This window comes from Agrilus planipennis, unplaced genomic scaffold, assembly GCF_000699045.2.
Source record: "Agrilus planipennis isolate EAB-ADULT unplaced genomic scaffold, Apla_2.0 scaffold42, whole genome shotgun sequence".
Taxonomy (NCBI): domain Eukaryota; kingdom Metazoa; phylum Arthropoda; class Insecta; order Coleoptera; family Buprestidae; genus Agrilus; species Agrilus planipennis.
The window spans coordinates 1,418,084-1,431,055 of NW_020438888.1; the positions used below are offsets into that span (position 1 = coordinate 1,418,084).

At 33.1% G+C, this 12,972-nt stretch overlaps 1 protein-coding gene across 1 annotated transcript in view; it reads right to left on the reverse strand.

Moving 5' to 3' along the window:
* Positions 1-9,965, reverse strand: part of LOC108744985 — a 44,937-nt gene extending 34,972 nt beyond the window's left edge. Inside the window, exon 1 of the mRNA XM_018480987.1 lies at positions 9,674-9,965. Within this exon, the coding sequence (XP_018336489.1) occupies positions 9,674-9,766 (93 nt within the window). The 5' untranslated portion in view covers positions 9,767-9,965. The remainder of the gene's footprint in view (positions 1-9,673) is intronic.
* Between the last annotated feature and the right edge of the window lie 3,007 nt (positions 9,966-12,972).

Sequence of the window (12,972 nt, forward strand, 5' to 3'; positions counted from 1 at the left end):
ACCGTGCCGTTTGTAGTAATTTCTGAAACGCACTGTTAAGACAGCAGGTAAAAGTTGGTCTGTGTTCTGTCGCAGCTGCCTGCGACGCGCTGATGAGATCCAAAAAGATCGAAATCGCGATCCGCGTCTGGCAGTTTCGACAGAATACAGACCACTTCGAATTATTTTATTCGATTAAGCTAACGTGCCTATCACGTTGAGGTTGGCTACGCCGGGATTCGTTTTCAGCAAGTAGATATCCACACAAGTGGACCTTGTTGGAGCATACGTAATCCTAAAATGTAGCATCGTGCTACAGATGGCGTTTACTGCGCCATTTGTAGTATTTTCTAAAACGCACTGTTAAGACAGCAGGTAAAAGTTGGTCTGTGTTCTGTCGGAGCTGCCTGCGACGCGCTGATGAGATCCAAAAAGATCGAAATCGCGATCCGCGTCTGGCAGTTTCGACAGAATACAGACCACTTCGAATTATTTTATAATGACCCTTTTTCCTTTTTTCGAAAATTCCGCACATTAACGGGAATTTAATCGAAATTCCTTTTGCGACGTAGATTGGTCCTTATAAAATCTGTAAATAGTTCGCTTTAGAAAATTTCGCAATTCATTTATAATAAAAAACAGGTCGGTAATGTGTAACTCAATACGATTCGGGGTTGAAATTTTAAAGACTTCTGGTAGGGTACTCATACGTCTCTTTCACGAATTTTCATTAATTAAACTAACGACGTAATAAAACCTAATCGAGTCCAGACCACAGCGTTATATTAGGCGTAACGCATCGACATTTTTCAATCATCAAATATGTATCATTTATGTTTCTGTTTACTTACATTTACTTGTGACTTAGAGTAAAGACATTCCCCATCTACCGTTAGATCTGTCGCTTCGACGATTTTATTCTTCATGAGATAGATCCTGTCTACACGACCCCGAAAGTATTTTCAATACTAACAATTTGGTACGCCCATGGTTCTTCACGAGTCCTTACTTGCTATTTCACTACGTAAAATACCTACAACTGCTATTACAAGTACTTGTCTGCCTTGACAAATGTTACTTTTACAATATGTGCCTATAACTGGTTAACAATACGGTAAGTCTTCTTTTGCTTTCGACCCGGAAAGAAATATTCTTTCGATTAGCGATTTAAACGTTCTTCTTTCTTTATTTTTTTTTTGTTTTCTCAGTTTCCATTACTACTTACACCTCATATACATTCACAGTATCTAAACATTGAAAATTTACTACAATATTAATAATCAATGTTCTCTCCTTTCTTTAGTTTCATTAAACATTTAAAAGGTCTCTGAGGCTTAAATAGTTACAACATAGTAAGGATCAACAATTTCCTATATTACTGTTAAAGTTTATTAATTATATAAGTTTTTTCGTAATGATGAAGCTCTAAATTCAGTAAGAATTGTCAAATGTCTATAGCATCAGTTTGCGTTTTACAACGAAATTTTATATTGTACTTTCTACTGATATGTTAACAAAGGTAAAATATTTACATATAATGTCTTTCTTCTGACATTTATATGTATAAATGTTTTAAATCCGGCGGTCAAAGCTGCCTTTTATTTGGATCCGATAATCTACCTACCGAAAGTTGATTTCTTGGCTGTAGATTTCCTTGGTTAAAGGCTACTACAGCCAATTACAAATGCTGAGGGTCGGAATCATATTAGAATATACACTTTAAGTTTTGTATGAGTGTATTGATTCCATAAACTTCCGAATATTCATAAAATAAATATGCATATAAATTGCTTATAGTGAACCTCGGCTACAGCGACATACCGTGCTCGACACCGGTGGCGCCGTTACAACCGGATTCCACTATACTATGGGCATAGGTAAATAGATACTACGGTGTTCAATGCTTTCTTAAAGATTAGCAACAAGAACAAACGAAAAACAATGAAAACATGACAGTTTTTACTAATTGTGACTTTGTTTGAGAACAGCCGGCTTTTTAAAATGCGGTAACAATTAATTTCTCATTATATATTTCACCTAAATAGATAGACGCTTCAAATAGAACCGAAAAATACTTTTAAATATGTATTACAAAATCGTCTTGGTATATATAATCTCATTATTTTCGAACACAACAGAAAAACTTCATTCAAAAACCGCAAAATTTTCATATAAAGGATTAAGTATACATATAGTCGCACTTAAGATATGAAAATGATAAAAATGTCCAACCAGGTCTTTCATCTGATGATGCACTATCATGTTAGAAAAGTGCTGGGTCCGCTGGATATCGGGTCTAAATCGGGTACCCAGTCCATCACTAATTTAAACTAAACAGATTATTTATTTAATATGCAAGCTTTGGCTCCGGTATTTCACTTATTTTGTATATCATAATATGCTTTTTATAACAAAGATAATGTACTATAGCTACCCTTGAAAAATTAATACAGCTTACAGGTGTGTTTAAATCACTTTCCAACAATTACCTACCCAACATTCGTCACCTTACTATACAATGAAACTTGAATATGCTGTACGTATGATCCTTCTAATTCCAATTTTTCTAACTTTCCTATCAGATTTTAAAGGCTACAATGGTCACGCATCAATTTTTTCCCAATGCATTTATCCATATGATCAGCGCTGGATAATGTTTGTACGTATATGATTATTTGTATAATTGTATGGCACATAAGAGTGAAAGGGATTTTTGTTTTAATTATTATCTGATGGAATTTTATAGAGATCACGTTTTTATTGTACCTTGCGTATACTCTGAAACCGAATAAATAATGCATACATATCTCTATATATATAATACATTATTTATAATATTAACTATTTATACATATATGTATAATAGTTTATTCCTCAATATATAAACTTCATAATAATCATTCTTTAATAGAGTGTCTACCTACCTACCTACCTGTAGTAAAGCGAAGTTGGATTTTTGATGTTTTGGTCTTTAATTGGATAGATACAAAAATAGAAAAGTACAGTTACCTACTACAGTAGAACCTCTATTACTCGAACATCAAGGGAGACGCCAAAAAAAATCGAGTTGTAGAGTTTTCGACTTTGATTCGACTAGAAAAAGTTAAGATTTGGTGTACGTACATTGTCGGCAAGTCGATAATTTAGTTTTCTTCGAACTACAGATGTAATAAGTTTCAAATTATCGAGTTGTAAAGGTTGTAAAATAAAACATTACTATGTTCGAGATACAGAGGTTCAATTAAATTTTTCCAGTTATAGAGGGACAATATGTACCAAAATGGCTTGCAGGGACTAACTGATTATTTCTACTAATAGAGGGTTGAGATTTCGAGTAATGGAGGTTTTGGGGCTTGAAGGGAAGAGAACAAAACATTTTTTTGGGTTTTGGAGGTTTTCAACTTATCGAGTAAAGTGTAAACAAGGGCAATCATTTGCGGCATAATTTGTTGCGATTTTGCATACAAATCTGGATTCAGAATTGTTTCAATACGTCACGCTTTTAAGGTATCCCGAGCTCAAACTTTTGATCTTTCTGACAAGATTACTTATTACCTGATATAAACAAATCAAACAACCTGGGAAATAGTTGTTTCCGAGATATATTTTTTCGCAAAACCGGAGTATGGCCTTATAATTGCGCCATTGTAGCATAATTTTGAAGTATTTTAACTCCAAAATGTAGATTGTACTAATTCGGTTTGTTCGCTTTTAGGATTAGGGGAAATGAAGGACTAATTAAAAACATATATCAGAAACTGAAACAGAAGTTAAGCGGAGCAGGGATATGATGAATAAAGACCTTCATTATCAAAACTATTTATAAAGCAGTTGTTTCGCACTTTATCATTCAGAACAACTGTACCTTAACTAATTGACGATGCATTTGGTTTTATCTTTTGTATCTTCTAAATTCAATGAGGTACAGGCCTGACGCTGGAAGCTGGCGGAAATTTTAAAATGGCGTGGATGCGCGGTGGCAAAAGTAGGCTGTTTTACGTATAACGATTGCAGCCCTCTTTCTTCAGTATTCCTATCAGGGGCGTAGATTAAATATTTAAAAGCAGGGATCAGTGAGCAAGTAATAGACATGCAAACAGAAGAACTAATTCTTGACGTTGGTGACAGTGATAGAGATTCCCATGATGACAGTGAATGTGAAAACTAACTGTAAAACAAAAGCAGTAGATGTATTCTTTCTTCTTTTTGGTAAGTTATGTTTCTATATTATTTTCTAGTACGCTACTGTCCTATTTGTATTAATACTATAATTTACGCCTACTGAAAGCTTATTTGTGTATCGGTTCCAAGTGTCTTACGCAAATAGGTCATAAATGGGCAAGTACCTCCGCGACCGCTCGCCAGCTTCCTTCGTCCGACCTGTACGTTATTGTAACAATCATTTTCCACTGTGGTTAGATATAAAACGAACCAACTAAATTGTCTACGTTTCAAAAGGTTTTCGTTATTTATAGAGAGGCTGCACACTTATTGTACTTCCATAGCGATGATTATCATAAAATTCGTGCTAACATATTCCAAATTTGCAACTGTTCCTTGTGATCATGTATCAATATACGCAATGGTCGCTTAATGTGTATGCCGTTTTAAGTTACATGATGAATTATTCTCGCAGACGGGCACACATACATACGTATATCATTTTTCATTTGACAAAGCTTTTGTGCTGAATACAATCCTGTTCTTAGGCGTGTACTATAATACAGTCACATTGCAGGCAATAGTTAATAGAGATCGCCTCGGGACAGCATGGTTTGCACTCCCAGTTGTAACAGCCGTGCCTCCGCGTTGATTTTGAAAGAATTCGAAAAGGTCACGATTGTATAGTCACGTGGACTAGTCGTCGTAAATAATTATTATCTGGACGTTTTTACACAGTTTTATTAACTTTGTAACGACACCTACACCGCAATAACACGGTGAAATTGTGATCCTATTATTATACATAAATATGTAAAACGGATAACGCTTTTATTGTACCTATACCGACTTTCATTTTTTCTAAGGCTTTTTTTCCATAAAATATTTCAAGCGCTTTAAAGTACGAACAAAAAGGGTTAAATTTAGATGACAATATACGTTATCGAAGGAAAAGTTAAGGGTAATATATCAAATATTTAAACAGAAGAAAAGAAAATCTGGAAAAATACATGAGTAAGACATAGGGAAAGAGCTGGAAGACATTGATAAACAAAAGAGAAGAGAAAAAATGATAAAGCCTAAAATTCGCAAAGGAATACAAGAAAATATGGAGTGAAAGCGAAGAAAAACTTAATGATTTGAAAGACGAAAAGAGTAAAGAGTAAAAACGAATAAACATTTAAACTGGAAAGTCAGAACAGAAAGGCAAGGCACTGGGAAAATGAAGAGAAGAAAATATGTAGACTGTGTAAACCGGAACCAGAGACGCTCGAACACACTTTTGAGAAATGTGGAATAACAGGTAATGATCCAAAAAGATGGAAATTTGAAAGGAAAGGAAATGATGGTCTAAAAAGAATTTTATGGAATAGGAAAATTGCAGAAAAACGAGAAGAATAAAAATATTTATTTTGTAAAATTCATATGTAGGTATAGAACAGCTAAATTTAAATGCACCTTACGTATATAAAACAAAATGTTTTTAATAAAACTATGTATTTATCTAGGTATTTGTTTTTTGCGAATTTAGCCCACTTTGACCAAGTACAAGACAATAATGAGTGAATTGTCTTGAAGGCTGAATGGATCTCTCAATTCAATAGCTAAGCTACGATGTATCAAGTCTAAAGTCTTAAAACTTAATTGGTACGAAAATAAATACCAAAGTTTGCTTTTAAACAATTAACAGCCAAACCGGTAAACACGAAACATCGAGGAGATGCATGTGTAATAGTGTCTGCTATAACCAGTAGTGAACCACAATAGGGAAGATGTCAGACGAAATCCTGCTAGAAGAAGGAATTCGTTGCTTTACTAGGACTTAACGACATCTTCACATCAATCGAAAAATTGTCTATTTTGTCATGACTTCATACCGTCTGTCGAAAACAGTAAAATTCCATGTGCTGCAGATATAATATAAATCACGAGGTAGAATGTTTGGGTTTATTATAACAGTTTCGATATTTGTTAGAATTTTTCAGAACTTTGACGATCTCGTCATGACTTTACTTCTTCTGCTGAGTTCCCAAAACGGCAGAGACTTTACAAAGTCTTATCGTTTTCGCTAGTGATAAATCTTGGTCTTACAGTCTTGGTTTTGGTCTTGCAAAAATGACCAAGACCAAGACTGAACTAAGAAGACCAAGACTGAAACCAACAACGAACAAACAAGACCAAAGCTCTAAAAATAAGATCGAATATGCAAGAATATTTTAATTTCAGAATCTAAATGTTGTCAATTTGGTTTCTTTGGATTTATGATTAAGGTTTATTCATCATCATCATACGGTCATCAGTCCTAAGACTGGCTGGACACGCACCTCCACTCTTTCTTATCCTGAACTAATGTTCGCATTTCCCTAAAACTAGAACGTCCCACATCCATAACTATTTACGAACAGTAATCTAATCTAGGTCTACCTCTACTCCTCTTAACTACTGTTTCTGCCTCTAATATGTCTCTGAATCGTTGATTTATTGAAAATAAATAATAAAAACAATTAGAGTGGACGAAACACATGTTCGTTTTTCTATAAATCAGGTAGATACATTATCCTTTATTGTTTTTCTTGACACAAAGGAAATTTACTGTTCTAACCTTTTGACATTTTTGTTGACTTATTTGTACCGTTTTTTACATTGTTTCCTATCAGTTACCAGCAGAGTAGGAAGCATATCATCACGTTACAAGTTTAGAACGTAACAATGTGCAATATTTTTTACCAAATCAGGTTTGTAAAGTAGGCGCTAAATAAATTTTGCGTAGGCATTTGTACGAACATACACATACGTTCACAAGCGCTTGGACACCACTGACAATGAGCACCTACAATAATACATTCGTGAAATAACGACAAGATGGTCCGCATGTTTGCATTCTTCGCTTTATAATCATGCACCTATATACCTTCATGCGTGCTACTGTGTATGTAAATAGCACTCTAGATAACAGTATTCTGATGAACGTACTCGAATCGGTTATATAACTAACTGTCCATTGATATAAATCAAGGCACACTTCGGTTATTTGTATTGTCTTGTATGTAAATAAGCTGATTGAGTTCCTTACGTGTTTTATGTCATCTTCTTTACTAATACCAATTTGAAAAATAAAGTTGTATAAAAATCTTCAATAGGTAGATGCATATTTTATGATAATTTTCTTAATACATGCTTAAAAATAAAGGCGAATGCTCATTTAATTATATATAATCGCCATCATAAGGTCCTACGACTGGTTGGACGCGTGCCTCTACTCATTCCAATCCTGAGCTAATCTTCACATTTCCCTAAAACTAGAACATCCCACATCCGTAACTATTTGCGAACAGTAATCTAATCTAACTCCTAACTCCTGTTTCTGCCTCTAATATGTCCCTGACTAGGCAAAACTCATGTCTGAGAAGGTGTCCTGCCAACCTATCTCGCCTATTTCTTATTGACTTCCATAGAGCCCTCTGTTCTGCTATTCATTCTAATACCTCTTCATTTAGAAAATACAACAAATGGCGCGGTAAACGTCATCTGTAGTACGATGCTACATTTTAGGATTACGTATACTCCAACAAGGTCCATTTAAATATATGGATATCTACTTGCTGAAACGAATCCTGGCGTAGCTAACCTCAACGTGATAGACACGTTACCATAATCGAATAAAATAATTCGAAGTGGTCTGTATTCTGTTGAAACTGCCAGACGCGGATCGCGATTTCGATCTTTTTGGATCTCATCAGCGCGTCGCAGACAGCTCCGACAGAACACAGACCAACTTTTACCTGCTGTGTTAACAGCGCGTTTTAGAAAATACTACAAATCGCGATCCGCGTCTGGCAGTTTCAACAGAATACAGACCACTTCGAATTATTTTATTAACCTCTTCATTTCTAACCTTCTCTATCCACGGTATCCTCATCATTCGCCTATAACATCACATTTCGAACGCTTTTAACCTTTTCTTTTCCACAACGTCTACCGTTTCGCACCCGTACAGCGCCGCAGTCCAAACATACACCTTTAACAATCTTTTTCGAATTTTTAAAATTAATCGTTCGCGAGCATAGAAGTGACATCTTTTTATTGAAGGCAACTCGACCCTGCGCTATCCTCTGCTTTATATCCCTACCACTCCTTCCATCCTGACTTATCTGCCTTCCTAGATACCTAAAATCGGCCACTTCTTTTAATTTTTCGTTTCCTATCTCTATATTCGCTCTTTCCCTACTTTTTCTTCCCTTGCATACCAGTATCTTTGTTTTACTTTTATTTATTTTCTTACAATACTGTTTTGCCAATACCGCTTCCATTTTATCCATTTTATTCAAAGCTATCTCTAATTATTATTCCTTGCTAGATGCTAATACTGCTATATCATCTGCAAATCTAAGCATACTAATCTTTTACCCCTGTATATCTATCCCTACAGTTGTTCATAATATGTTCTTAGAATCTGTTCGCAGTTAGTCTACCAGATATAATGTTAATGGCCAAAATTTACTTTAATTCATTTGTTTAAAAAGGTTTTGTCAATTAATTTTATAAGAGGGCGTAGGTCTGAAAAATTTTACGTGATATAGCGACTATTTCTCTCTCACTCAATCATATTTCCAAATAATCTTAAAATCAATTCATTCCTTTTTTGGAGAGTAACTACCTTGTATTCATAAACAGATTTACAAAATTCGAAATCATACTTCTATTTATATTCAAGCTTAAGAAATTTATAAATCTTTGTCCATTATTATCATCATTATTGATACGAATATTAATAATCATTTCGACATTGCATATCTCTCGGTAAAGGAGTTTTGAATGAATTTTTTTATAATAGATGTAGGTGACAACCTTGAGCACAAAGGTTTTCGCTAGCCAGCAAGCATGTTGCAACTAATTTTAGTTACCCATATACACATGCATTTAAAATAGATACCTATCAACATACATAAATAAACACATATGTAAATTGCATTAGGTGTTTTATATATTTACATAAAAAATTGCCCACTTATGCCTACATGTGTACAAATCTGAACACATGTATGTACCTACAAAGATAGCAGTTTATGCATCTGCACAAGCCAATGGCATGGAAGTAGATTAGTAATTAAGATAATTCTACCAATTTGCAAAAAATTAATTTGGAGATTTATTAGATACAGCATAAACGTACAAATTTATGGTAATTAGTACGAATTTACTACGTATCCATAACTAATATTCATAGATACAAGTGTGACTAACTAATGTTAAGTAGATTCAAACGTGACGTACCTGAATATTTTACGTATGAAATCTACGTCACCTGTTTTTACTATGTACAACAATAATGTGGAAACAGAATATTAAGGAATTGGCTTTTTTAATTACTAAAAAGCTAATTCAAACATTTGTTACTTCTACACAATGATTCTAAGTCAAATATTTCAGAACAAAAGCTCATCTGATTGTTGCCAATAATGGAACTAACAACCGACGTTCTTCAAATGTTTTCAGGGTAGTCCAAAATAAGAAAATTACATTTTCAACTTACCCATTGGTTATTGGCAAAAATAACCAGAAGTAAAAATTGTGCTAATACGTGGGTGTTTTCAATTGAAAACTTCCTGTGATTTGTAACGCCCATGTTTGTCACTTTAGGTACAAAAGTTACTTGCACGATATGTAATTAAAACGAACTAACAAAACGAACAGAAAAAAAAATAAACTTTCACATGTTACTATTATTTAAAGTTTACAAGTGTTTTTTGTTACTATCGTCGCAGCAACATTCTCGCACAACTGTTCACTTTGCAGCTCGTGAAACGTGAAATGAAAGTTTACTTGTCCGTTCCACCATCGAAGTCTCCGGAAGTAAGTATTGGTATCGACGGGGAAATAATCGCGTAGTGAACATCAAAGTGTTATTCATACATTTTTATTGTTATTATTGACTCACGGGAACTATGATTCTTATACAAACATGTTTTCTTAAGGAATTTCGGGGGTTACAGCGTGTAAAAAAGTAGTTTTCCACAAAAAGTTTTGAAAATTTGATTTGGAACCTTTTGAAACTTATTGTTACTGGTTGTTAACCAAAAAAATAGCTTAATATTAAAAATCAGGTGATAAATAAAATCATTTCAGCTTTTTCAAGAGGTCCTGATTCTTAATGGTTTTAAAAGTGGTTAAGCTTTGTCGTTTCCGATTGGATTTTTAATTAATTTAGCGCCTGTTTTGTTTCACTACCAATTTTTAATAGCTTTATCAAATCAAATTGTGTTTCACATAATTAATTATTTACTATTTTCTATAGAAAACTAACTTTTTATTTAACTACAATAAATTGACAACAAATATTATAATATTCAATAGTTAAAACATTTTCACTAAGAACGGTGAAAAAATAGGCTAGTAATAACGGAGTTAAAATTTGAATAATCTTGTTTCTAAAAAGGAACATCTAACACGTAACTTTCTGGAGTCTCATATTTGAGCATGGTTTATAATTTTTCACAGTAAACATGGCATTTTCCGATAAGTATTTGAAAATTGTACTTTTCAGCTTTATTTATTCAAAAGCATTTTTGTGTTTGCGTATCTTCAAAAAAGAAAAATAGGTTGTCAAGATTGAATATTGATCCACATTCAGATCGAAAAGCGCCTCGGTTTTGAATAGTGTGTTAAAAAATCTTAAATATGATATGAATACTTTTTACCAGTGATTTACTTCGATGCAATGTCTATCCTAACCATTGTGAAATTTCGAGTTCTTCTTTGTTATCTTTATCCTTCAAGAAGAAAATTATTAAAAAATTGATTTTCTTTCGTTTTTAATCGACTAAATTGATTAATTTAGGAACACCACAAACATCTCGCTATGAAGTTACTTAGAGTTTTACCATATTTTAAACATGATAAAAGTAAATAGACGAATTATTCAATAAATTTCACAAAAATCCTGTACTTTTACCAATTGCTAATCCAAAAAAGATACGTTTTTTAATTTTCGTGTTTATTTCAGGGCATTCTTCAAACGATTATCTTTTAATTCTGTTTTGCAAAGGAACTGTTGAAAAAAAGGCCTGAATTCTAACGCAATTTGTTTATATTTATTTACATAACATTTAATATTAAATTATTTCACTATATTTTGAAACTGTAAGAATTTTACGACAATCTTTCTAACAAATTTTGATCTTGGCCCTATTCATTTAGTTTTGGTCTTTCAGGAAGTTTAAAATATAAATTAGATTATTTTATAAGTTTTCATTTTCCTATTCAAAACCAACCGGCAGGACTACCATAAAAAGTACTGTAATTTAGAACAGTAACGTAGGTAACGTGTTATTACAAATTTGTTTTAAAGAATGTTGAGTTATTTTTAATACCTAAATTAGTCAATTAAAAGCTTTAACTCTAATGGTGCAGCTTTAAAACAATTACATATATCTATGTGAGAAAGTTTAGTTGATTTAGAAAATACGTTTCCTAATTCATTAGTAGACTTTTCTGAATTGCGCAATTAAAATAATTAGTTACTAATTTAATTTGTATGATACTGTAATCTTCTTACGTAGTTGCTACCTATATATGTATTGTACTAATAATAAAAGGGTTTTAATTTAATAATTATGGGTTTAACTTCTAAAGGTTTTGTGCTCCAATAAAGTAATTGTTATGGCAAAAGAAACGCCAGTCATCATGGATAGTTAGTTGCGTCAAACTGAGTTAACAAATTTATTTTATTTTCATTTCTTCGTGAAAACAAATTTATAGAAGAAAAAAGGGTTTAAAACTGATTTTGCTGATAAGTAGAAGACTTATAGACAATTGTTTTGGGATATGTATCAATTTAGTTCCTATAAATATTTTAAATTTGGGTTAGCTTCATCCTGCTTTCTGCTACTCAAACGTACCTGTTCCCTTAAGATTAACCCTCAATATCAGAAAGAAATGAAAAGTACTCGATGAATTGATTTTCTTCGAATGTAATCGTAAATAAATTATTAATCAATATACAGTTAGCGAGTTTATAAGTATTAAGCATAGTTTATAAAACTTCTATGTACTGAAAAAAGTTTAATAAGTGATAGGTTGAACTTTTACTATTCTATTAAATTAAGCTAGTCAAAGTTCAATTTCATTTGCCACAAAATAATAGTGGTTTTATGATTTTTTGTGTCACGATAATGAGTAGGTAGGCATATAACTTAAAATAAAGAAACGTAGATGTTGTGTTGCCGTTTTTAGAATCTGCATGAATTAAAAACTAAAGGTTAGGAACATATTCTTTTAAATATTACACGAAACAATCAGAGAACAATAGCATCGTCTTATTAATTAGTCAACGTATTAACTCAGGTGTCAACACGCTGACAAAAGTAATACATAAATAAGCGCATAAAATGAGTGATACGAGTGATAAGTATAACAAAACTATCAATTAATCACTCATTATCATTATCATAAGGTCGTCAGTTCTAAAGCTGGTTGGACACGCACCTCCACTCTTTCCTATCGTGAGCTAATGTTCGCATCATTTCCCTAAAACTAGTACATCCCACATCTTTGGCTAATTGCGAACAGTAATCTAATTTAGGTCTACCTCTACTCCTGTTAACTCCTGTTTCTGCCTCTAATATGTTTCTGACTAGACCATGGGCGTACCCAGCTTCTGTACTAGGGGCGGGGGGGGGGGCTTTATAGGTAGTTAAGGATGTTTGGGAGGTATGTCAAAATGCTACGAAACAAATAAAAATTTGGAAGAACGTTCCTCATTCAATTCTAAAACTCCTGTAAAAATTACAAATCGATTCAGTAAACCGTTAAAAAGTTATTGAGTCATTATTT